The sequence below is a fragment of the Drosophila ananassae genome, chromosome 2L (genome assembly GCF_017639315.1).
Source record: "Drosophila ananassae strain 14024-0371.13 chromosome 2L, ASM1763931v2, whole genome shotgun sequence".
Classification (NCBI taxonomy): Eukaryota; Metazoa; Arthropoda; class Insecta; order Diptera; family Drosophilidae; genus Drosophila; species Drosophila ananassae.
Genome location: NC_057927.1, coordinates 7,934,202 through 7,960,455, shown reverse-complemented (window position 1 = coordinate 7,960,455; position 26,254 = coordinate 7,934,202). Strand labels below are relative to the sequence as shown.

Here is a 26,254-nt window from a genome sequence, read left to right as displayed (position 1 = left end):
TTATATATCCGGTGTGTATATCGGATTATTATTTACAACGCGCATCAATCAAAAGCGTTAAATCATATTTGAAGTAATCATAAACTAAACTAGTCACCAACTCGAATAAAAATTAAATATTAAAGCAAGCAAGAACACATATTGTCTATGAATGGAGCATGCATGGCGCCAATGTAAGAATTTACTAAAGAATTTAATAAAGTATAAACGAGAAAGATATTTTATTTCTTGGACTGAAAGAAAAGGCAATTAGGTCCGCTGTTTAATTTCTGTTTTATTATTTCTCTGAAAATTGTTTTACATTATTCGTACAATCGTCACTTTCGACTTTAACTTTAAACTTAAAGCGTCGAGTCTTCCTATTTATTAGAGAGGCATAGAGGTTTTTTCAGATAGAGGACTTGTTCTTTAAGGATTCCAGTCTTTTAAAACGAGCCACCATATCAGACTAGGTATTGCACAGATATCTGATGGACATATTCATGGAATAAAGAGATGTTTAGGAGACTAAAATCCGTAAAGTATAGGTCCTATATCGAAGAAAATCCTTGGCCTGTTTTATGTTTGTCGTTCCAGGGAGGGGCGGTGTAAATTATTGACACTACGAAAAGGATATACTCATAATTGTTCGCATTGGTTGGAATAAAATAGAACGACTATCTGAACGCTCGCTATCGTATAGTTATCTGGATTGGGTTTCTATAAGTTTTGTATACCTGCCTCATATACCTAATTCATGCTTAATACCTAGGGTACTCGTTAATAAATATTGCGGTTCTATCCATATATTCAATGCTCGAGGAGCTCAATAAATACTTGAGGTTAATATTGCGCAATCAATTGACATAAATGATATAAACCGAATTCATATCGAACTATATATAATATATATAGCCCTCACTACGTATGATGTACGTGATTCGTTGCAGTAGCGGCGTTTGCCAGATTGTATTTGATTCCCATCCACCCTGGATCCATATGGAATACGGGTGACTCTAACTACCAGCACCTCGGCATCCACGACCTCCGGCAGCATCCACAACCGCAGCAACTGAGTGATTTAGTTTAGATTCGATTCGCTTCGATTAGTTCACAACTATGCACAGATTGGAGCTTTCAACTAGGCTTACTTAACTACCACTAGCTGCACCAAAAATTAACAAATTGCATATCTAAAAAAAGTTCAACTAGGAAGAGATTAGCTTATAGGTGTGTTGCTTATTGTAGTTTATCCTTTCCATCGACGAGGTACAAAGTTATACAATACATATATGTACGAGTACTTGAAATTAGATGTGTTTTGTTGTCGTAAGCACAATGAGGTACATGTGTATCAACATTATTTAAATCATTAACCGTCCTTCTGCCTCAAGGGTAGTTGTTTAGCGTGAAAATCCGAAGACTCTGTTCCATGTTCTGGTCGTCCGTGATGTCCTGCGTTCTGGTTCTGGTTCTGGTCCTGGTCCTGGTCCTGGACCAGACACCACTTGTCTCGCCCCAGTAATTATATAACCTTAATGCTTAATACCACAGTCGAAGTATGTACTATTTGTAAATACACACACACGGTTCACATATGTATGTGTGTATGGCCTATACCTATTCCTAGATATACATATGTATATTGTTACTGCAACAGCATCTCCGCTCTCTTATACACGGTATATTCAAGTAGCTACTTCCTATGTTAGCTTCAATGGTCTATCTAGTCAGCTCTTTCAGACAGTTCGCGAGCTAGTCAGCGGGCGCCCATGCGCTCTGCTCAGTTTCACCCGTCGACGGGGTTGGGGGGTGGTGGCGCAGGCGCTGGCCCGGGAGCGGGTGGGGATGGTGGCACAGCCCCAGCCCCAACCCCAGCCCCCCTTCGGCGACGCCAGATAAGGGGGGCGATCAAGGCGCGGATGACACGCACGGACCGCATTCTCCGACGGGCTAGAAGCATCCAAGGCAAGGGCAGCAGCACCAAGGGCAGCAGCCAGTAAACGGGTCATAGTTCCACATGGCCGAGGGCCTGCTCCGTGGCGTTGGCGACCGTGTGGCAGGTTTGGGTAGACATCCACTCGAAGTCCTTGATGGTGGCCTAATAAGAAGTATATTGCAACGATAAGCAATGGAAGATATACTATTTTTGATGGACTCACCTTGTGCATGGAGTATACGGCCACCACGACTAGGACATGCATTATATTGTGGGAATTGAGATAGAAATCGACCACGCCGGGAAACCACTTCTCCGGGATGCGCATCGCGCCGATGGCACCGCCCAGTATGGAGACGCCGTCCTGGAAGCAAAGGCGGTTAAGTCATTGGATTAGAGGATTGGATGGGGCTTGGTTGGGGGTGTGTTCTGCGGCCGCTGGGCAAGTGTGTGTGTGTTAGTATAGCGGCTCTGTCCATTAACTCGTATGTACATATGTATGAAAATGTGACTTACAACTTCAACCTATGCGCACCGAGAGAGAGAGAGGCCAGCCCAAAAAGGTTTTTAAGTTATAGAAAATAGCAGTTAGTCAATTGGAATGCCTGGACATACGCACCTGCAGGTAGACATGGGAGAGGGCCATGTGGCTGCCGCCCACCATTCCCCGGATGCGCAGGAAGGTCAGGATGGAGCGCATGGCGAAGGGCAGGGCGAAGCACAAGCGTCGCTGCCAGGGCGAGCTGGCGGTCAGGGCCTACACGGGAGGATCATTAACGATTAAGATCAAAGTTCCTTTATAAAAACAACAAGATTCAGAAAAGCTATCCCCGGTTGAATCCGAAGAATCTATGTTATACCTTGTTGTGCCAGTTACCTTCATGGTTATTATTTCAAATTAATTAATGATTATCATTTAAATAAAATTATTAAATAACACGGACATGCAGAACACTTAAAACTTGAGGGATGAAGGTATGCTTCTCCACTTTGTGATAAACTTAGTGACGAAAATGAAAATAATACAGGCAGATACCTCACCTTATAGAGACCCCAGAGGGAGAGCACGCAATAGGAGATGATGATGAGCCACTTCAGAACCGGCGGAAAACAGAGAGTAGTGGCTGTGACTAGAGGCAAGGCACCTGCAATGTAAAATAGAAGAAACAGAGATCGGAGGTTATGATAGTGGTGCGGCCCCAATATGGGGGCTCAGTCGGAGAACGCAGCTCGAACCCAAAACACCATGGGCTGCGTCCTGGCTTCCACCTCATAATCTAAAAAGACACTTGCAGATGACCGTTCCCATATACCCAATGACTTAAAAAATATGTGGTGGGAGCTTAAGGACCTCTTCCGGAAGATCCGGAGATCGTAAGACGGAGCAGTACAGTGGCTTGGTGATAAGATCGGAGGATTTCGGAGGCGGCCAACTTAAAAGTGGATCTGATGGAGGTCCCTCCAGGAGCTAAAACTACTGAATACGGTCTCAAGCGACAGGACAACAGCCATGAAATCAATTCTCAACACCTGGAAGAGCGAATCTAAGCTTATCTTCCTCGATAACTCTTTGACGAATAATTTTCTAGATCTCCGCATAGCCCATGCCGAGTACGTTAACTCTCTGGAGTAGCAACCCAAGCTACACACAAATCACTGCTTCTTCACAGCAACAATATACTGGAGAAACGGCGTTAGTGTTTGTACGGAATAGCCTCCATTCATCGGTGTCCATCATGATGAGCAACAGCAAGTCGTTCGCCGAGACATTTTAATACGGAAATCAGACCAGCCGAGATTACCGAGAATCAGCTCCCATAAATTTTTAAATAAAATTCAGGATCCGAGAAGTGATTTTATATGTATTTTTTTCCCCCGAACCGTACTCACCAAAGCTCTGGCTCACCCAGATGCCGACCATGTCCAGTTTGAGGAGTGTGTAGTAGACGTTCTCTCCTTTCTCGATGTTCATGAACAAGTGGTAGACGAAGCTGCCGCACCAGGGTGCCACCGATCCGAAGACGTGGCAGAACGATAGAAACTTGTAGCCGCTGTCCCAGGGCATCAGGCCGGGCACAATTGCCAGGATATAGAAGATAGGTATGGCTGCAAAAAGGGCAGGGAATTGGAAATTAGATTTCGCGTTAATGGACAAAGTGTAAGAAATGCGAAGAATGTATATTTCGGAGAGGATTTGCATATTGGCAGATCTAGTCGTAGGTATAAGAGTCGCCTGAAGCTGGAGGAGATAAAGAGCTCACTCTGGGTAGCTTTCTAAAATTCTGGGAAAATGCCGCAGATAAAGCGGATCTTACCCGCCGACGACGGCCATGACGAGAGATCAGAAAATCAGTCGAGTTTCGCGCGGAATAATGCTCAGTCGTCTGTGGTGGCTTCTCATCCTTCAAGGCTATATTCTGGCCCTGCCTACAGATACGGAGAACGTATATGAGGATGACTTTAACTAGCGCCTATTACGCTCCCAGAAACATCAATCGGAACTGGAAAAGAAACTTCAACGATTCTTTCAGTCCTGCAGCAGCGTGAACCGAGACGATGTCCTCTACAAGAAGGCCTTCGAGAGTGTCTACCGAGAGTTCGCTGAAATGCCGGCAGTGGTCGGTGCCCAATGGGACTCCTCCACCTTCAACTGGTGGCGAACAGAAGCGCGAATCCATCGAAAGTACGGCAAGGGACTTATTATCGGCGTAGAAATAGTGCACGACATCCGGAACACGTCGATAAACACAGTTTATCTCAGTTCTCCGACCCGACCTGGGTCTGCTTTAAGGGGCTCTCGGCCGAGTTGGAGGAGAAGTACATCTCCTACCTGAACTTCACCGAGTACTTCGGTTTAATTTTCGGAGAGGAAAATATCCCAGAAAAATTATACATCTACAATGATGAGTTTCTGGACAACACTCTTCCCTTCATGAAGAGCACTCCTTCGGCCACGCAGGCCAACTATATCCTCTGGCACCTTCTAGAGGAGTACTTGGTGGACTCCAACGGCGAGGATCTAACCAAGTGGTGCGTTGGTCAGACCAAGAAATACTTTGGCGTGCTTCCTGAGCATCTGGTGTACAATCAGCATCGCAGTCCCAAAGCCGAGGCGGAAGTGTTTTCCGTTTGGGAAGAAATTCGGATCATCATCCGGGAGCACCTAAAGGGCGACAAACTGGATTGGATAACAAATGCCACGAGGAACCTGGCCATTGGAAAACTAGACAACATGGAACTGCGAATCAACTCCCACGATACAGTTGACTTCGAGAAGCTCTTCGGGACAGTGGAAATCGATAGACACAACTATGTCGCCAATATCCAGCATTTGCTTTCGGCCAAGGCTATGGAAACTGTGAGGGAGCCTAAGCTGGCAGGCACATCGAAAGATGCCACTGAAATGCTCAGCTTTACGTCCGAGTACAATGTCCAAGAAAATAGCATCACCATTCCAGTAGCCTTGCTGCTGCCTCGCTATTTTTGGGGCGACGAGTACCCAGAGGCGTTGCAGAACGCAACTTTGGGCTTCCTTATCGCCCACGAGATGGTCCATGGATTTGAAGGCGAAGGTCGGAGGTATGACGCATCCGGTCATGTGGCTGCCTGGTGGAACATTAGGTCCCGGAACATATTGAGAAAGCGGAAGAAGTGCTTCCGAGACCAGTATCATGTTTACAAGTATGGGGAATCCAAGCTGCCGCTAAGAGAGAATCAATCAGAGAACATGGCGGACAGTGCCGGGATCAAGTTTGCTACATGGCCTACGAAAAGTGGCTGGGCCGACAGACGGAGGAACGAAAGGAGCGGGAGATCATGAAGGGATTGGACCTCAACAGTCGTGAGATATTCTTTCTGGGATACGCCCAACTTTTGTGCGGCGATGTCCATCCAGTTTATCAGTCAATGGTGGCCCAGTTTTATGAGCATGCTCCCAGTATGTACAGGGTGATTGGTCCCCTATCCAATTTCCAGGAGTTCTCCAGGGTCCACAGATGTTCTCAAGAGGCCCCCATGAATCCAAGGTACAAGTGTGCCGTTTATTGAAGAAGGGCCTTTGATATAAAATATAAACCATATGTATCGTTCGCTGACAATTGTGTATCTTAATAAAATCAAAAGGAAAATCTTGCAGTATGCTATCTAATCTACATTAATGGTAAATAGGTGACACTTCTTCGGGGCCATCATTTGGTTTCCGCTAATGCAGGCGAAATCCTGTCCAAAGGCGGGAAAATTTGAGAGGGCTCCCAGAACGCGCAGGGCATTTGGCGTGCTGGTCTGCAGCAGGGAGTGCTTTTCCCGAAACTGCCCGTTGGCGTCATTACACCACAGCTGGCCATAACTGAGGAAGAACAACTGCCGAGGAGTGTGATCCAGCAGCGGCAGCACCTCCGTGACCAGGGCAGAGGAGGCCAACTCCGCCAGGTAGCGGCGGTAGGCGTGGTAAGCCACCTGGATGGCCAGGTTATCGGCAATGTTCTCTGCTTGGAGATCGCTCTCCGGTAGGTACTCCCCGTGAAGGCGCAGTCGGCTGTACTGGTCCTTAAAGCAGGCCTTTCGCTTCGAGTATTGGGCAAAAGACTTGGCATCCCACTTGGCGGCATCTTCCAGGCTGTGCGCCAGTTCGTGGGCCAACAGCGTGCCGAGGCTTCCAAAGCGCACGGCTCTTGGGTAGTAGCGGGACCACAGGATGTTTGGCTGGAGCAGCGCCACCGGCAGAAGGACTCTCTTCTTCACAGGATCATAACTGGCCGATGTTTGTATCTTCGGCTTGGTGACGAGGCTCTCCCGACTCCGCACAGTTCTCAAATTGTGGAGGTAATCCCTTGGCTTGATTGCGAAGTCTGCGAATTTTTCTGTGAAATTAATGTTGGCGTAACCATTGATCTCGAGCTCTGTCTCATTGAGCTGCCCCAGCAGCTGTTCCCTGGTGTCCGTGGACAACCAATCTGCTGAAGCATTTTCTAGGACACCTCGGAAACTCCTCTGAATTTGCTGCCAGACGCCGTTAATATCACTTAGAGTGGCGGCATCTCCATATTGCTTATAAACCATATTTTCGAGAAGCTCCGGGAACTGCTCCCTTATGCGATTCACACACTGCTCTACGGGTGATACGGTGCGATCATAGAAGAAGTATTCCAAAAGTTCGTAGAATATATAGTTGGCTAGCACATGGGGTGGCGTGGCAACTACCACACCCGCCAAGTGGTTTAAATAGCTCGGCACGTGCTCGTAGATAGTTTCATTATCCGCCAATTCCCGATCCAGGACAATTTCCACATACTGTGTCAGATTGAAGATATCCGAATAGGGTTCGTCCAACTCCACCGGTGTACGCAACTTGCCCAGAACGCCCACTCGCCGGGAGAGCATGCCCTTCGCCAGGAGCTGCTCAAACTCTGTGATTTCACGACCTGTCTTAAGGGCCAACTTGGGCTCCACACCAAGGTGCCGTTCCAAGTTCTCGGCGATGGATTCTGCACGAGCGCGGCTATCCGGTCCGGGCAGTATCTGATTGGGCTGACCCACATAGGTGCGATCAGATTGAAGCTGGAGAAGCAGCACAATGTCCAGACCATATCTACGCTTTATTTTTGCCACTGTGTCCAACCAATCGAAGGCATCCCCGGGCCATTCCTGGCCTGGCAAACTCAAAGCCGGCATGCGTCCGAATTCCCCTACGATTTCGTGCAATTGCCGCCGATACAAGTCCTCCGGAGTCTGGCGGTAAAAAAGGCAACTGGCGTAGAACTGTTTCAGTTGAAAAACGGCCTCCGCATCGGTTTCCTCATTGGGTGGCTGCTCCAAAAGGCGCTGCTGCTTGTGGCGATAAGCTTTCACCACAAGCTGCTCAAGGTTCGTCTCCCGGGGATGGGCATCGTTGGCCGGATTTATCAAGGGCCATCGCCCGCAGCTATACTCGTAGAAGTTGTCGCACGGTTCCTGTTTCGGGTTAATGTAGCTGCGCATCTCGGCGGATTTGGCCAGACGCATTAGACGCTGCACATAGGCACTGTCGTTGTGCTGCGAGATCAGCTGTTCCTGCGCCTGGATATGCAAGTCAATAGTCGGCTGGGAGAGGAGATGGCCTTGGACACTCCCCGCCAGCAAGAGGCACACCAGTGTAGCCAGAAACGGCAGCTGCGGCAATATGTTCTCCATTGCAAAACACTCCGAGGGCGACTAAACAGACGGCTCACCACAACGCACTTCCGCACCTCAGAGATTCAGATGCCAGTGAGCCAGTGAGCCAACCCAAAGCCGGAGCGGGAGCGGCAGCGGTCTTATCACCACTTTAGCTTCCACCCGAACGAGGGGCGTTCAACTGATTGAATCGCAGCTCACGTTACTGAGCGGGGAGTGCGCGCGAAATGGGAGGCATTTCAAAGCCGGACAGCAATTATTTCCGCAATGCTTTACGTATTATGGATAGTGGTCCCAAACGAATAGTTTTCCTAACTTTTTTATGGATAAACTCGAAGTCTAAGCTTTCCTCTTTTTGCATTAATATGAGCCATGAACTTTTTTCATAGAATATTTATCACTTTCTTAGAGAGAAAATTAAAGTGTCATGAAACATGTTTACCTTCTTTTTTCAATTATGGGTTTTTTGAATGTCTCACTCCGCCCGGAAGTTTCGGCAGAAGCTTTACAAACTCCCGGAACCTCTGCATTTCGGGGAAGAGCTCAGCTATAAGCCGGCCAATATCCTGATCGAGAATGCCATCCAGGTGCCGGTGTCGATTCTGCAGCCCTTCTACATTTGGATGAATGCGATCATGTTCGGATCCCTAGCCACGAGCTACTCCACTGCTTCCATGCCAATAATAGCCAATAATTGATTCTTTTGTTTGAGATAATTAACAAGCCAGCTGAGGAAAAATATAATATTTGATGGTCCCCTAGTTCTCACTCTCATACAAACCATTTGATTCGAACTTAAGAGCACACGTCCAGAACTCAATTCAACACAGACTTACAAATTCTGGAAAATGTTATTGCTTAGGGCTTGGGCCCAGTCTTTTATAAGAATTTTGTAAGTATTTTGAAACATTTTCTTAAAAATAACCATTTGTCGAGTCTTTGTAGGAACTTACGAATTTCTAGAAAAACAGAGATTGAAATAAAACGATCGCTACAAATCAGGGGTTTGGAAGGAGTTTAGGAAGGATTTCCAAATTATTTTTCCCAATATAGCCCGAGTTTCCAGGACTGTGTTGGATTGTGTTTTTATTCTCTCAAGAGAGGAAGCTCACGCGATAACCCCGCAAGGTCACCATTGATTTCTATGAAGCACGAATGAGGACGATCTCATTGGATGAAGTGCGTTGGGCTGGCTAGTCGATCAGTGAGATTGCCGCGAACAGGTTCGAGATGAGGCTGCTCTACGCGTTAATGCTGGCTGCTCATGTAGTGGCCAACGGGGAAAACTTAAGCGAGGACACTTGGTACACGCGGGCAGTGAAGCGCCAGGCCAAGGCTGCTGAAATCGCCAGCTTCATGGATCAAACCGTGGATCCGTGCCAGAACTTCTACACCTTCGCATGTGGCAACTACGATCGCATCAATTCAGCGTCGAGTCTGCATTTGGTTTCTACCGGATTATTCGACACCTTGACCAAGGGCTACAACCGCAAGATCTTGAAGATGCTGAACACTCCGTCGGATGAGCATGACACCGCTGAAGATCTGCAGGTGAAACACTTCTACGAATCATGCCTCAAGATGAAAGATCTGTTGCCGAAGTACGATGAGAAGCTAAGGAAGATCATAGCCGAATTCGGGACGATGCCAGTGCTCGAGGGAGACTCCTGGAAGGAGGATAACTTTGACTGGGTGGATACCACAGCCAGGATGGCCTACAGATACGGAATATCACCGCTGATCGGCGTGGACGTTTCTAAGGACTTTGCGAATAACAGCATCAATAGAGTATACTTGGGACAGCAAGAATTCCCTCTGACATCTCGCGCCATGTACATAAGCAATGAGACGAAAATCTATCGGACTAAGTACGAGTCCACTATAAAGCGTTATCTGACAACATTTCTGGGAGTCGAGAAAGCGCTGGCGCAACAAACCGCCGAGGAGTTAATCAATTTTGAGGTGGACCTCGCTCACGGATTGGTGGACGAGTCTGACGGCCAGGACATCAAAAATCTAACCGAACTGATGAGTGTGGCTGAGATTAATAAGCGTTATGCCCCCACCCTGGACATATCGCGTCTGGTCTCCATCACCCTGGGCGAAGAGTTGACGGACGACATCTACGAATTCAGCGCCTCCTATCAGCGTAATCTGGTGGAGGTTCTGAAAAGAACTCCCAGCCGAACCGTGGCCAACTACATTTACTTCCGCCTCATTTACGAATTCATTGAGACGCCATCGGATACCGCCCAGAAACAGAAAGATGACTGTGTGTCCAACGTCAAAAAAGTATTCGCCAAAAACCTGGATAATATGTTCTACAGGCGGTACAACAATGATAAGTCTTCCGCCGAGATAGAATCCATATGGCGCCAGCTAAAAGCGACCTTTAGGGAGTCGCTGCGATCCAGTCCGCTGCTAGACTGGATCGAGCGACCCATACGGTATCTTGCCATTGCAAAGCTGGAGGCCATGACTCTACAGGTGAACAACTACGTCGACCATAACTTTACCGCGGAGTTCGAGGGTCTGAATCTGCAGAGCACCGACTACGTCGAGAATGCCCGCCAGATTCAACTTTGGGCCGCTCGTAATTTTCGGCAGAAGCTCCACCAACCCGCCGAACCTCTGGATGCCGGGGAAACACTTAGCTATACGCCGGCCAATATCCTGATAGAGAATGCCATCAAGGTGCCGGTGTCGCTACTGCAACCCTTCTACATCTGGGCCGATGTCTATCCCAATGCGATCATGTTCGGATCCCTAGCCTACTTGATTGGCCACGAGCTAATCCACGGCTTCGATGATACCGGGCGGGGATTCGACTCCCAAGGCAATTCACTTGATTGGTGGGACGAAAGGTCGAGCAGCAGCTTCCAGGATCGGCGGAAGTGCTTTTCCAAACAGTATGGCAACTACGCATATCATGGGATTAAGATGAAGGAGTCCATCGCGCAGTCGGAGAACATCGCCGACAACGGAGGCGTCCGACTCGCCTACACCGCCTACAGGAAGTGGTACGACGAGCAGCTAAGAGCAACTGCAAATACACTGAATCTGGAGGAGGAGCGTCTGCCCACACTGAACTACTCCGGCTTGCAGCTGTTCTTCATAAGCTTCGCCCAGATTTGGTGCAACGATGTTCATCCCAATGTGAGAGCTTTGCAGGTTTCCACCGATCAGCACATGCCCGGCGAGGTTCGAGTCATTGGGTCCTTGGCCAACTTCGATAAGTTTTCGGAGGTGTTCCAGTGCCCAGCGGGCTCACCCATGAACCCCAAGGAGAAGTGTGTTCTGTACTAGAATCTAACAAGGATTCTTTGTGGTCCATAATCATTTTGTAACGCTTTGTAATAAACGAGAATACTTGTGTATAAAATGTGTAGTGCTTATACCAAAATAAGTTCAATAAATAAAAATAATCGTGTCCGTTTGGAAAAAACCCTTTTGTCTTTAAAACATTTGGAATGGAAACATAAACAAGTGGCAACAAAGGCATAAAGTGATTCGCAACCGACTGTTAAGTAAAGCTAATGTGGAGGGGTCTGCTTCCTTATGCATACCCTGGTGGCCAAGGTGGTTCATTAGAAATGCCAACGTAATCTATTTACGTGCCTACACTTGGCTTTGGCCGTGATTGTTGTTACGAGCCAAAAGAGCCGGATCGATAAATGAGCAAGTGGCGACAGGTGGGAGGCGGAAGGTGGATGGTTGATAGTAGACGGTGGAAGGGGGATGGTGCAAAAGAAAAGGTGCAAGTTGCAAGCTGCAAGCAGTCAGGTGGCTAATGGCATGTGGGCGGACACTCACCATGTGTCAGAATGTTGATGGTCTCGTTGTGCCAGTAGAAGAGGCTGAGGAGGCAGCCCTTGAAGGTTTGCAGGGGCCGGTATCCTCGCAACACATAGGGATTGAACTGCAGGTACTGGGGCATGTCCTGCCAATGGAGCAGCTGGCCCACACTAGGTGGCGGACTAGTCGTGGGGGTGATGACTGCCGGCGAATGTTGATCTGTGGCTGGTGTTGCTGTTCCCGTTACCGTACTAGTTCCCATTCCCGATCCCGGTGTAGCGGTTGCTGTGGCTGTGGCTGTGGCAAGCAAGGCAGACGTTGGCGTTGTGGAAGCGTTGGCGGAAGACTGTGATGTGGCGGGATTGCTTGCTGAGTCCTGAGTGGTTCTGGTTTCGACTGCTGGTGATGCTGTTGCGGCTCCTGGTGCTCCGGCCTCTTTGACGCTACTGCAGGACTCCATGGCATGACTATCCCCTGAACGAGAGGGTGGAGTCGGTGGCGGTGTCACCGACATGGCCTCCACAGTGCTGCCCAAGCAATCGCAGGCTGCTCCAGTTGCTGGGGCAGGAATTGTCCCTGACCCTGACCCCGATCCCGATCCTGATCCGGATCCGGATCCGGTAACGAGAGCGTAACTAGTCTTAGAGCTGCTAAGGAGCGGCGTCTTTCCGTTGCTCGTGGGACTCAGGTCAACGGCGACAACAACGGCGGCGGCAGCAGCGGTGTCCATGCCTTGCGGATGCGTTGAGTCCTTTTGCGCAATCGGTTTCGTTTCCGTTCACTGGGCTGCTCTTGTTCCAGTTCCTGTTCCCTTTACATTTACCGTTTCCGTTTCCGGTTCCAGCTGAAATCGAAAGAGGCGCGTAGGCCAACGTCATGAATTATAGATCGTATATGCAGTAAGGTTGTTACGTAGGACACCCATCCTGCCCCTACCGCCCCAAAAAAAAGCACGTGTATGCGAAACCGAAAGCGAAAACGAGACCAGGACAATGTCAACACACACAGATACAAACACCAACACACTCCCAGCTGCCTCGTGACCCAAAAAAGGCCTGCGCCCTCGCCTGAGAGTGTGAGTGTGTGTGTGTGTAATTGAATATTCCATCTGAATCACGCGAGTCTCGGATTAGGCCCCACAAATACAACTGACAGAGCTCCCGGACCCGGGCAAAAATCGATAAGAATACACTCACATCTTCCATGGGAGGACACGAGGAACAGGTTTCCTGAAAGCCAATCCCTGCTAGGATGCTGCCAAGGATGCGGTGGGACAACCCGGAGTGCCTTTGGGATTTTAAACCGATGCTACGAGCAGTGATTTGCACTTGTCTGGCGGTCAACGATGTTGCAACCGTTGCTGCGTGGGCGGGGCATTGGAATTTCTGGCTGGGCGCCACGCACTTAATTATGCTGCCATTCGATTAACGATTCCCTGGCCCAAATGTGAAAGCTGGCTTTAAAAAAATTGTTATATCCGATGGTACGCAGGATGCTTTTTTCCAACGACGCGAATGCGAGAAAAAACGCTTCAATAGCTCAGAAGACCGGAAATCCGCGCACACTACGGGGCACGTCAGTATCTGACTGAGCGCGTGGGCACGATAACGATACCGTTATTTCGTTGGCGTATTGTTATGCAATTTAGTGAAACGGCCCCCGTATTCTTCTTGGGCGCCAAAACAGCGCAAGCGCAGAGCTATCCAAGAGAAAGTCAGCTGTTAGAAACAAATTTCTTCCCCAGATGTTTTATTCTGAAAAGTATTTTGAAAATTTGTTTCATGTGTAAAGGGTAGCTTTGAATATCAGTTAATTTAAAGTTGAACGCATTTTTTGGGGGAATCCCTGGGATATTTGAATTTGACACAAGTTGGCAGCTCTCTCGAGTGCTCTGCCCGGTTAACAGTATGTTAACTGTTAACAGTAAATGTTAAATGTTTCTATTTCTTCTTAGAAAAGATTAATTAAGAGGAACTAAGTTATTCCCGTCAAGCTCATTTTGGTTTGGATTCTGTAATCTTCCGGTTTTCAATTCACTTTTCAGGGGCTCTTAAAATTTTATAGTCAAATCAGACCGACATTGAACATTTTTTTAAATTCATATTTCTTTTCCGCTCGAATTTCCCTTCCTAGAGATGAAGAAACATTCGATGTTTCCAAGGAAATATCGATAGGCGCGTCTTTTTGAAAGAAGAACCACCTCTAGGATCTTACGACCTTCCGCCAAAAGTGTGTGGAATTCAATTTTCAGCGGTTGCAAAACAAAACAAAATTAATTTAATTGGGCATCAAGGTTGCAAATATTTGTCCCCACCAACGGTGGAGCACTGCACGGAGGTAGCTGCTTGCCCGGGGGCGTCTAACCGAGCCTCAAGTAAAAAAAGGCGCGAAAACAAAAAAAACTGACGCAAAGAAAACTCAGAAAAACGAAGCGATAACCACATGCAACTCCAGCCGAACAAGGAACCCATGCACCTCAACGGCGACAACAGCTCACAGCAATCGAGACTCTCCTGGCCAGCTTTAACGCAGCTCCTGAGTGGATTGTGGCAGCGCCTCTATTTGCCCCGGTCGCCGTTCCTAGCGCTGCCGGCACCCCCTCAACTGCCGCACCCCTCGCCGTCTGCGCCAAATAGCACGCAAAACGCCGAAGAGGTAAGATAGCGAAACTAAGCCATTGTAGCAATAAGCTACCTGCCAGGTATCTGCAGCACCTATACAAATATACAACCAATATCTAGTTTGTGTGGAAAAATATATCGATATATTTTGATGTATTTTTCACATCCCTACTCTACCTCACAGACGTGGTGAATAAAATACCAAGTGACGTGAATTTTAAGCAAAAAAACAGGGTTTTCGTGGCGATCATTGCTATCAGAGCGAGTCCTGTCAGCCTTAAAGGCATCCTGTGTGCACAGAGACCCAGGAACGAAAGCAGCAACACCAAGAAAGCCGATAGGACAGCTGCGTAAATTGGCCACCTAAGACGCCAAGCAACAACAATAGTGCGAGTACAACAAAAATCAATTTGCGCGCTGTTTTCCCACAAGCCAGCCCGTACCAGGCCCCAAAAAAGAAAACACTAGTTAAAAGGTACATGTTTGGCGAGGTTTTCCGTCGTTTACATCAAAGTGCGTGTGGAAAGCTTGGGATTGTGGTCTGTTTCTCCCACACCAACGCAAGCGTCGGTCAATGCAATTTGTGGCCTTGCGTGTGTTAGTGCCAGCTGTATGCCACTGTACTCACCTCTTGGTGGGAACAGTTATGGCACGGCTTTTAGTGGGCTGATGGGGTGGGGGGTGCCCTTGCCTTATACTTCAAATATATATATGCGCTATACGAAATATATACATATATGTAACAGACGGAGTATTTGATTTTTTTCCAGATGCCCAGAACACGGAGACGCCACCACTCGAGGGATCGCTCCTCGGCAGGAACAAGAGACAAGCGCCGACGTTTGGATACTGGCGATCACTCGCCGCCCCCAGCAGAGGCCCCGTCGCCGTAAGTTCCGCCGCAAACCCATTTGCCCGTACTCTTTGCCAGCTCTCAGGCGGATGTGTGTGTCTGTAATTGCTCAAATACACACACCAACCGCCGCAGGCAGGCAGCGCAGCCACCAAATCTCGGTACTCACTCACCTTTTCTATTACGACAAACAGGCCTCGGATCACCAAGACACATCACACCCGATCGGCAGCCAAGCGGCGGAGGCACGAACTCGATGCCAAGAACTCATCGCAAATATCCAAGGAGCCTACGTAAGTAAATCGCCTGTATGATGCAGTTTTATACCCCAAAGTCACGTCCCTTGCTGCTCTAAGGGAACCAAAATCCACCAAGTTCCATCATGGCGGCGCTAAAACAGTCTATGGCTTCTATTAGCTTCTTAGTTCATAAGATTTGAAATGTAATGGCTACTGAGTAGTGTTTATGGCAATAGTTTTTAATTCATAAGTAGGTACTTGGCTTAGTTGTACAAGTTTTCACTATCTTATAAGAGTCCTTTTTGTTATCTGTAAGCGAGTTTCCTATAAACGGCAGGAAATCTCATACCCACCTATGAAAATGTCTGAAAATTATTAAGGAAATCCCTGGTCCCAGTCTGGTATTGGCAAACTGGCTCTGCCTACTGATCCATGGGTATTCCCACAGCTTTCCAAAACTTATTTCAAGTCAGTTCAAGCGAGTCGCAGTCGAAGAGTCCTGCCCACGCAGTCTGAGCTCCTTGGGACTCGCTTTCTTTCAATGGCCTGTAAACGGTCGTGTCTTTTATGGTCCAGGGGCCATAAAGATGCAGCAGGAGCAGTCAGAGAGACAAATTAACATGCCGCCATAAATGGCAAGTGAAATTTGTGCATTGTGCAGTTCCTGCAAGTGAGGAGTCATCTTCTTGACTTGGCTTACTGTAAATTAATGCCGATTCGGTGGTTTCTTTGTGCTGACCCCTTTTTCGGGTTGCTGAGCGCGACTGTAGGCGTTGAATCCTGGCGGGTTGTCCGCTGCATTTCCTTGCCTTAATTTATGCGCCTGCGTATTAAAGTCGCATTTGCATATTACTCAAAACAACGCGCGCAGACGCAGACTCAGAAGCAGACGGACGACCGAGGCGCGTCGATGTCGCATTTATTATTTTTTAATACACTTGCCATGGCCTTTTTAGGCATGAGCACAAAATCAGTTGTGCAGTCAGTGCATCTCTCCGGCACCCCGGGAAGTTTTTCTCTGTTTTTATATCTTCTTAATCAGAGTCGCGTTTTGTAATTTATACGGCACTAGCAGCGACCGCTTTCTTTGTCGATAAAATGACGTTTTGATGCCTGGCAGTCGGTTGCGTTGTTTATTAACCTTTGCATTTGTTGTTTAACACGCTTGCTAAGTGTGCAGCCGCCGCCGGATCAGATTAATCGACCTGGCCCGGCCCATTACTCAGTCCGGTGGTGACATCTTGCAACGCGGAAGTGGCCGAAAAAAAAAAAAAAAACAGCACAGTCCAAATATGAAAATCAAACAGAACGATAATGCCGTGGAAGCGGAATAGTCTCCAAAATGGTTTGCTCGCATTTCCGCTTTCCTCGCCGATTTATTTATTGTTTTCGATCATTTTCAATTTCAATAATTTTTTATTCAAATTACAAGCCATCAATTGGGGCGCACGCATACGCATGTGGCGCGGTAACGGCGTGGAGAAGAATTCGCGGCTCGCTCATCGGATCGCCTGTAAACTGGAAATCCGCTCAGCGGAGTCGAGCAGCTCCCAACCAGCCGAGGAACGACAACCACCGACACCGACAATCGAAAACCGAGCCCCAGAGACCGACACTTGCTCAGTCGGAACGACAACTTACCAGCGAATGGAGGTGCTGGCTTCTGCGCTCGTCGTCGCCGCCGTCGTGCAACCGCCGCCAAGTGTTTTGTGAAAGAAATGTATAGCAATATCGTCTAAATTATTGTTTATAATTTTCAACAAAGTGCAGCTGTCAAGTGGACGGCCGTGTGTGTTCGGTGCATACTGAATAATATAGCTCGTCGTGTGATTTGTTTATGCATCCTGACCAAAAATAATAATGTGTCTGCTGACTCTGGGCTCTGGAATTTTTAATCAAATGGCCACAAAAACCACATCCAATAATTCTCTGAACTTCCAATGCTGTGCACACTTTTTTCTTTTTTTTGGAAGAACGAGATCAGTCAGGAGTGAGGGGGGGCAATAGAAGGGGCTAACTAACCACGATAAGATACCCAAAAGCGACTATGACGGCGCCTACGAGTTATCAGAGAACACGATTCGGTGCAGTCATGGCAGAAGCGAATACATCACAACCGGACGTGCTGATTGTGTTTTTATTGGCCAAGGGATTTTGCACGCATTTCCGATATTCATTCCACATTACTCATCAGCAGGGGCCCCCCTGCTAGCGGCTAGCGGCGCAACAACAACTTGTTGTTGACCCGTTTGGGCTGGCTGGGGCAGCTTGTGGTGTTTCCTTTTTGAATCAGGTTAAAAAAGTAAAATTGTGAAAACTGGTCGGCGGAGGACCTGTTCGCTCCAGCCGGGTCTTTGAGCTCTGGCTCTGTCTGTGGCGGCGCAGGCGCAGGCCCACCGACACTTTCTACCAACGTATTTCTTGCTCTCCCATCAAATTGCATAAAGCCTAAAGCCAAAGCCAAAGCCAGAGACTTAACTGGTTGCGTTTTGGGGGTCTTATCAATGAACTTGTCAGTGACCGCTGGCCAGTGGCCAGTTACCAATGGCCAATTGGATTTGCGGCCCGGCTAAATCGCAGCCAAGGTTCAGGGCTATTTTGGTGGCTAATTCAATTGTTCTCCAGCCCTCCTCAAGCCACCTCGGCGGTGCTGACAGGCGAAAAAAGTGGTTGCAATGAAACGGAAAACGAAATGCGGCCAGCAGAAGTCGCACAACTGCTGCACCTGACTGGGCCGACGGGGCGGTGTTTCTCTGGGGCAATCTGGGGACTAGCCAAGTCATAAGCCATCGGGAACGTGTTAATTACACGCGTGTGTTTCAATCAGCGGCCAAAAGGAAAGAATTTGATAGTTTGTATAGAAGCGAAGGCCATCGTAGTAGCATTAAATCGCTTGAAACTAGGTGTAGTTCAGCGTAGTTGGTCGGCGACAGGCCGAGTGTGTGCACAGCATTGGAAATGAGTGCCATATAATTAACAAATTCAAACACGGCAGCATTCAAATGATAACGATAAAGCCCAAGATAAGCGATCTTCGAAGTGCACGCGTTTAAAGTAAACGTTCAGCAGTTTAAATTTCAACGCCAATTCTAACAAGATCACATACAGTATCTACAAGATATTTGTACAAAGGAAAATAACAAAATCATCGCCCGAAGCAACATCTGAAGTTACGAATAATTAACCAACAAGCGAGTTTATTTAACAACGAAATAAAAAAAAAAAACAGAAAGCTAACGAAATGCCCGTCGTCGGACAACAGTATGGAAATGGCTTTCGGCCATACAGCTCCTTTCGAGTGCCGCGCGGCAGTTGTGGCTACAACAGCAGCTCCACCGCCACCACCACTACCACCACCAACAACAACAACAGCAGTCAGGTGGGAGCCACCACCGCCCAACCCCTCAGCAGTAGTGGAGCCAACAGAGCGATGGTGAAATCTGTGCCCGGGCGAAGCAATAACCCGGCTGCGGGATCCTCCTCTTCGTCCACAGCCTCGTCCTCCTCCTCGATCCACCAGCAGGGGGTAAATGGAAGCCACTTTGTGCGCCAGCAGCCCTGGAGGAGCAGCTACTGCAGCAGCAATCGCCACAAGGTGCAGACGGAGCCACACAGCCACACACAGCATCCACAGTCGCATCAGCACCAGAGATTGGTCAACGGGGGCAGCGTCAAACCCCTGACCCCCAAGCTGATCCGCCGCATTGAAACCACCTGCTCTTCGAATTCAAACCCCACAGTGCCTCCGAGGCACTGCAAGGCGAGGGCTCCAGCTCCGCCGACCAGTCAGGCGCCCCGTCCCGTGACCACACCGAGCACTGCCAGGAAACAGTATCAGCCACAACAGATGGGCACTCCAACCAGCCAGAAGCGCACCCACCAGGCGACGGTGGCCAGTGCCGCCAAGGAGAACTACCCGGGGGCCCGCTTGGGCCAGCGCTCCAGCAAGAACTATCCGGCACCGCAGCCGCCGCTTCCAGCGCGCAGGCAGCCAGCCAACAATGATCTCATTAACGGAGGAGGAGGAGGCGGAGTAGCCGCCAAGGCCACTCCTCTGGCTCAGCGCCGGCAGTTGCCGGCCACGCCCAAGTTGAGTCTCAAGCAGCGCAACGGTGGAGAGGGGGCCGGATGCAGTTCGACGGGCTCCAGCGACTCCCACGACTCGCCGCGTCTGAAGAAGGCCTTCTCGAACAAGTTCCCCCAGGGCCTGCCCTTCGAGGAGGAGTTCTACGGCCGCAACCGCTCCTACTCACAGTCCTCCAGCAACTATAGTTTCTACAGCTCCGTGGGCGCGCCCACCACTCCGCATGACGACGAGGACGATCGGGACGGTGACATTGAGGAGAACGGATCGCGCATCCGGGATGAGGACGATGAGTTTCAACGCAAACCGGCCACAGACGAATCCCTCTACGTGGACTTCTCGAAGCTTGTGCAAACGCACCAGCAGCGGCAATATGTGCCAGCTAGCTCCTGGATCCGAGCCTCGCCGGATGAGGACGAGTTGGTGCAGCTGCGAAGCAAGCCTGGTCAGCTGACGCCGGCGCAGCAGCGAAGGAGGAACAGCAAGTACGCCCGGTCCATGCACGAGTATTTGTACAGCGATGACCTGGGAGATAGCTCCACGACGAAGCATCGGTTATCCGTGGTGGATGAGCCGGAGGACGGCTACTACAGCTATGCGGCTGGAACCCCCGAACCGCATCCCTCGCCCCCGCGAACGGACATCTATGTGGCAGCAGCCTCGTGGGCCCCCAAGCCGCTCTATCCCGACCGCGTGCTGTTGCCCCCAGCGGATGGCAACAACAATCACCAGAGCCACCAGAAAACGCAGCAGCAGCAGCAGCAACAGCAGCGGCGACGGACGGAGCTCTTGGGGTCCACGACGAGTGAGTATAAGTGAGTATCTCTTCAGCATGCGGAAACCGAACTCGAAACTGGAGCTCTAGCCTTGAGTGGCAGCGCTTGATGCTGACTAAGCGTTCTGTCCGCACTTCATTTAAAGCCAGCACCTCCTCCTTCTCCTTCCTCCTCCATCATCTCACCGCCGTCCCAACTCAATCTCGTTCTCGATGATGTTTGTTTTTTGTTTTTATTTTATTTTGTTTATATTTGTTGGCGTTGTGCCGCTACGATTCGGTTCAAGATCTCCGCCAAATTTGGTCAAGCACACCGCCCCTACTTGTGAGAGCCGCCGCAGCGTTGTGGTGTCCAACTTGGAGCGAGCTCCATTCGGTCGGCTCATTAGGCAACCTAAGCGCCGGGCCGAGTCGGGCTGGGCCAAATGCAAAGCTTTTAGCGTTCTCCGTTCTCGAGTGCGGGGCGCACTTCATTTCAGACCATTTTCCGTCCTTTGTTGACTTAAGGCTGCCCAAGACTCTCAACCTCGTTGGGCACTATCCCGCTTCAAATGAGTTCTTCAAGAGACCATACGACAGAGCCGGAGAAACTCTGGAACCTAAATGGTAGCTTCGATCAATTAACACATTAGTTTGAGTCTAAAAGTGCCATTAAGGCTTTGTTATTCCAAATACTTCTCCCATAATTATATACCTGGCTGTGGGGCTTATAAGCCCGCCAATTATGTCAGCAGCCGAGTCCTCACTCTGTCCACACCTTGGAACTGGAATGGATTCTCTGGGATCTCCAAGGGAGGGGTGGCCTTTTAGCTTTTCGCTTTGTATTCGGTTGACTTCTGTATTTTTTTTTGCGTTCGGGTTCATTTATCTGACGTTTATCACGATCGAAACAAACCGGACCTGTCTCCGCAGACCCATATACGATCATAATCGATGCTGCTACCGCCGCCGCCGCCGCCTAACTAATAAAAAGCTTAGATCTTGAGCTTACAAATCTCGATCTCGGCCGATTTCCGACAGCGCAAGGCAGGCCTAAACAAAACATGAAACCGAAGCCAGCACCAAACCCAAACAAACCAGACAATCGGAAAACAAAAGTGAATAATGGATGCAACTCTCGCCACTGCCAGTCGAAATGAATTTAATGCTTTTTATTGACTTCCTATAAACAGTCAGCCGAAAGGTGATTGACTACGCAAACAGTACAAAAAATAAAACATAAAACAGCTCAAAATTCGCACCTCAGGCGGGGAGCAGCCCGAACAAAACAATGCAGTCTCCGAGAGATCTTCTAGACTCGATTTAAATTGCACAAAAAGTGTTCATCGCCGCTTCCTTTTACGTATCCGATCGGCTGTTGGCGGGATCGGGCGGGCTCTTGGCATATTTAATTTGGCTTGTTGTTGAGGGGTTCGCTTAACTGTTGTTTGTTTTCGTTAACAGTAATGGCCGGCCAAAAATGGGTGGATGGGGGTATGGGGGGAGACCTGGGGCTGGGTACAATCTCAGCGCAAATTTCATTACGTTCATTGAACCGAACGATCTCCCTCGTTACTCGCTGCCAACTGACTCAGACACTGGCGGGCAGCTTGAACCCGCCGCCCGACATGACCGACCGTCGGCTGTGAAAGGCGAGCCAAGTGGCACTTCCTTCTCCTCCAGTGGCAGCAGCCCCCAGCTCTTAAGCTGACGCACAAAGACCTTTCCATTATTTGCCGTACTCATCTCACTTACTTGAAGTGCTTATTGATGTCTTGGCTGGTTGGCTGGCTGGCCTCTCCTGGCCTGAGTCTTCTGTTTGCGCAGACGCAGCCAACCAATGACCTTGCAATTGGCCAACGTCGTCACCTCATCGCTTTGGCTCCCTAACCCTGCCCTGCCCTGCCCGACTCGCCCTCAATTCCAACGCCACCCAAATGGATTTGCATAATCCCGCAGCTGTGTTTGGGCTGCTATAACATACTCGGCCACTTACTCATTCTTTGTTCATAATTCCAGCCTTTCTTCCAGTATATATTTGTATACCGGCGGTATATCGGCGGTATATCGGCGGTATATCGGCGGTATTTGTAACGGCACTTCTTTTGTCATTTAAGGCGCTCGATCAGCCCCCACTCCCCCATACCCTTTGGCCTTTGGTTAGGGGGCCTAGCCGAAAATTCCGGTTTCTCATTATGGGGTTCACTAGAAGACAGAGACATATGTCCAGTACTACGCTGCCTTCTGGCTTAATCAATGAGCAGCCAAACAAAAACACGCATATGGTTTAGAATCTTATTAACTTTATAAAGTGGGAGCTGGGCTCTCTATTCTCAGGTGTCACTCGAATATAAATAGGAAGCAAAGACAAATGGGCATTTAAACACGCGATTACCTAATGATTTGGGAATATTATCTTTAATAAACAATTATTCCATATTGGGAGATTTGGGAAGGCGAGCTTGCATGATGAATTGGGATTTAATGGAGAAGTTTACCACTTCCGCATCATACTAGTTCTTGAATTCTGGGACAGATCAGTGGGATGATTGTATCCATGAACTATGAAAGTAGTCCCTGAACCGTTTCTTGGCACAGTTTCGAGTTTATTGATCCATAATTTTTGGAAATTGATTTTCAACCTCATAACTCACAAACTGTCCATCAAAAGTTGACTATTTATTGAGCTGACAAGCCATAAATAGATCACGAACCATGATATTCGTGAACCTTGAACCATCCCAAGCATTTCTTGGGCTATTCAACCGGGGCTATGGGGCTTTTATTTTGTTTTTTTTGAGTAAACGCATAACTCTAAGTGACGCATAACTTCTGCAGTTCATTGGAAGCGAAAATTCATATCCAATTGTTAACGCTTTTTTATTATATTTGTACAATTTGTATAGGTGTGAGGGGGGGGACATGGCGGAGGGCAGATCGCATATGTGCGCTACGCTTTGCTTAATGTATTTATGGCAATTTCAGGGTCAGCACAAAAAGCTATACAACCAATAATACAACAAATAATAATAAAAAAGAAGAAAAATCTCTCGGGCCGCAACAAATGTTTGTCGGCGGTTGCAGGCACTGAGCGTCGGCTGTGTTTGGTTGGTGGGTTTAAAGTGTCTCAGTCTCAGTCACAGTCGCAGTCCCAGCCTCAGCTGTGCTCTATGTAAATCATGGGAAAAAAACTGGTTTTCGAATGATTAATTTCATAATTCAATAAAGCGCCGAGAGCGTATAAGAAACTATTTCCATGGGCTCTATATACCAGGTATCTCTCCGTGTTCTCGAAATGTCACAGCAAAGAATTTGCAGCAGGTTATTGTTCTTAGCGAGTTGGACTATCTGACTGGCTGGATCTTAATGCTCCGAAACACTAATTGTTTCTGTAGATTCCTTATCGAGCCAAAGGTGTACATGATTTGTACAAATGGCGAGCCATTAAGGAAGTCGGTCAAGACTTGTTGGCTCTTAATTGCGCCATTCACGCGGCGAAGGAAACCGAATTGGCCACCAGATTCGGTCAAGGTCGTCACAATCACTCTAGGAAGTGCTGGTGTCCACATGTGCGATAAGGCCCGAAAAGGGGATTGGCCTGGTCCGGTCGTAAAAGGCGACTCATCTGTGAGTTTGTCAAAAGTCGAGGCTAACAGAACCCCTGGAGTGCCTGCCTCAAGGGCAGCTCGCTGAGTAAATATGGGTGCGATTCCCGATTGTTGCTTCAAAGCCTACTGCATCCTTGGAAGTGTCAAGCACTTGCCAAGTGTGAACAACCCTTCTTGGGTGAGATTCCCAAATCTAATCTCTTTTCCCACAGACTGTCGTAACTTATCGCATTTCTTTTGCCAATAAAACAGTCAAATTGGAAAGATTACCCAACCACAGATTGCCCAAAAACCCTGGAAAGATAATCGTTTTCGAAAGCATAGTCGGAGTGGTAGCTACCGCAGTATCGCAGTTTAGAGAACTACATATGTCTCCACCTGATATCTTATCGCGTATTCCCCCGCTAGTATCGGAATTTCTTCACTTGACAGCGACCGAACCCGAACCCAAACCCTTTGTTTACTTTCCCGAGGCAAGCGTTCTTTTAGGTCAAAGATATTATTATTTTATGGGGTTTTTATTAGTCAAGCTTTCGACCTGTCGTCCGCGGCATTGCCTTGAGTGAAATATTGAGCCAATTACCTTACACAACACCGAACCAAGTCAAATGTTCCAGGCCAAATTGGGAAGGTATTGTGAACTTGCTTTGCCAATCGCTTCCTACTCTCCGGCTCCACCCCCCTGGACCACCTGGCTTCAGAGTTCTGAATCTCGAATCTGAATCGGAATCAACGAATCATTAATATCCAATTACAGTATTGCCATAAAAGCTGGTCTAATTTGCACGCAGCGCGTCACAAATCATAAATCAAACTTCTGAATGAGCATGGCCAGCTACCAGTGAGCATTTGTTGCCCGCTAGAGGTAGTAAGGTAGTAAGCGGCTTTTCCGCAACAGACGCCAGTATTTTTTTTTTTTTTTGGCCAAGAGGCTTTCCAGCCTACGATGGTGGGGAGCGTGTGCGCTCAAGTTGTTCAAGATTTCGTTCAGATGTCTTGGAGTGTGCGCAGGCGTTTTCGTTGAGCTTTTGTCAGAAATACTTGGAATTAGATAGATACGTTCAAGCTGCAGCTGTGTGCAAACGTACTTGTAGTCAAAGTCACTTTCAGCTTCAGTTCAGGCCCGTTCGTTTCTGTGTTTCTCATAATTTGTGCCCAAATTTAGACGCTTTTTGGGGGCCACGTGGGCGAACGACAGAAATTTTCGTAATCGCTCTTTGAGAGTTGGCTGGCTTGGCTCTAACCCGCCTTATTAGCATATGGCTGCTTGACTTCTTGGATTTTGGATCGGATCTCGGATATCCACTCCACTACATAGGTCAGTTATCGCTCGAGCATCAGCTGATTCATGCCAAGATCGCTGCCACCCACCCGCACTCTTTCGGATCTTGGATCTCCGGCTCTGTCTGGGGTGGGTGTGGTGGTGTGGTCTATAGTATAGTGGATGTAACATGAGCACGAACATGAGCTGCCCGCCGAGCTACCGATGTTATTGACACAGTTTCTGGCCTCGATCGGTGGGACTGGGTGGGGGGCTCCGGCTCTGGCTCAGTTAAGGTAGTGGCTCAGGTAGTAGTACTGCCGCAGTATTGTGTCATTCCTCTCGGACCATGAAGTACTCTCAAAGGCATTTCGCCGAAGGTGGGCTGCTGCCACCAGATAGCCAGCCAGAGGTAGCCATCCGGCCATCCGGCCATCCGGCCGAGTTGATTATCTTGATTGGTAACGCAAAACCGATTCGCCAACACACGTCTCGCTGATTTGCCGGCTGTGTAGAGTGAGTGCCTGCCTGGCTTAAGAATCCGGAGGCAAAGGCGAGCGTGGAGCGCGGAGCGTGGAACGGCTTAACGGCTGCCAAGCTGCTAAGTAGCTAAGTAGCTTTCCATGTCGCCATGTTGTCCATGCGCTGGGCGTTGCTCCAAGGACGGCCATTCATCCAAGCTAGCTCTCTACTCTACTCTAGCTGTTAAGTAATAATTCTCGAGCGTGCCATTTACTAATTAGCGATCACCTTTCTTTCTGGCTTTTTGCAGTTTTGATGACAGCATCTCATCCCGCCGACGCAAGGAGCGGTCGAAGCGATCGCACCGCAAGTCGCCAGCCTCAAGCCGGCGGCAGCACAAGAACCGGTACAGGGACGAGACCTCCCACTCGAGCTCCCGTCGCCGGCACCGCGACCGGGCCAAGGACGAACGCGACAGCGGACGCAACAACCGCCAGTCGCAGGCTAAG

At 48.7% G+C, this 26,254-nt stretch overlaps 4 protein-coding genes, 1 long non-coding RNA gene and 1 pseudogene across 9 annotated transcripts in view; 3 read left to right on the top strand and 3 right to left on the bottom strand.

Moving 5' to 3' along the window:
* Positions 1–339: 339 nt before the first annotated feature.
* LOC6500763 (progestin and adipoQ receptor family member 4) lies at positions 340–13,500 on the bottom strand. 2 transcript variants are annotated; one of them, XM_032452590.2, is made up of 8 exons: positions 13,060–13,500; positions 11,882–12,707; positions 3,809–4,024; positions 2,960–3,063; positions 2,538–2,675; positions 2,435–2,443; positions 2,142–2,282; positions 340–2,080 (listed from the first exon to the last, which is right to left on the bottom strand). In XM_032452590.2, exons 2-8 carry the CDS (start codon positions 12,591–12,593, stop codon positions 1,988–1,990), a joined length of 1,413 nt encoding a protein of 470 aa, XP_032308481.1. In that variant the 5' UTR covers positions 12,594–12,707; positions 13,060–13,500; the 3' UTR covers positions 340–1,987. The 2 variants fall into 2 exon arrangements, with proteins under 2 accessions (XP_032308481.1, XP_001953876.2); XM_001953840.4 differs by lacking the exon at positions 2,435–2,443.
* On the top strand, positions 4,209–5,965 carry LOC6499804 (annotated as a pseudogene).
* LOC6500762 (neprilysin-4) lies at positions 5,938–8,086 on the bottom strand. The gene has a single exon (XM_001953838.4). The coding sequence runs from the start codon at positions 8,084–8,086 to the stop codon at positions 6,062–6,064; it is 2,025 nt and encodes a 674-aa protein (XP_001953874.1). The 3' UTR covers positions 5,938–6,061.
* Positions 9,239–11,445, top strand: LOC6499806 (neprilysin-1). The gene has a single exon (XM_001953836.4). It carries the CDS (start codon positions 9,299–9,301, stop codon positions 11,372–11,374), a length of 2,076 nt encoding a protein of 691 aa, XP_001953872.1. The 5' UTR covers positions 9,239–9,298; the 3' UTR covers positions 11,375–11,445.
* Positions 13,501–14,047: 547 nt separating the features above from the next.
* Positions 14,048–26,254, top strand: part of LOC6499809 (serine/threonine-protein kinase Doa) — a 36,153-nt gene continuing 23,946 nt past the window's right edge. For 2 of the 3 annotated variants that reach the window (XM_014910747.3, XM_014910750.3), the window contains exons 1-3: positions 17,141–17,296; positions 18,572–20,475; positions 26,056–26,254. In XM_014910747.3, the coding sequence (XP_014766233.1) occupies positions 18,818–20,475; positions 26,056–26,254 (1,857 nt within the window). In that variant the 5' untranslated portion in view covers positions 17,141–17,296; positions 18,572–18,817. Of the gene's footprint in view, positions 14,519–15,254; positions 15,374–15,531; positions 15,631–17,140; positions 17,297–18,571; positions 20,476–26,055 lie in introns of those variants that run through there. The other variant, XM_014910749.3, reaches the window with a different exon arrangement.
* LOC123258388 lies at positions 20,655–21,544 on the bottom strand. 2 transcript variants are annotated; one of them, XR_006508047.1, is made up of 2 exons: positions 21,130–21,544; positions 20,655–21,045 (listed from the first exon to the last, which is right to left on the bottom strand). It is a non-coding gene; the product is annotated as an uncharacterized LOC123258388 (long non-coding RNA). The 2 variants fall into 2 exon arrangements; XR_006508048.1 differs by having other exon boundaries at positions 20,655–21,034; positions 21,130–21,482.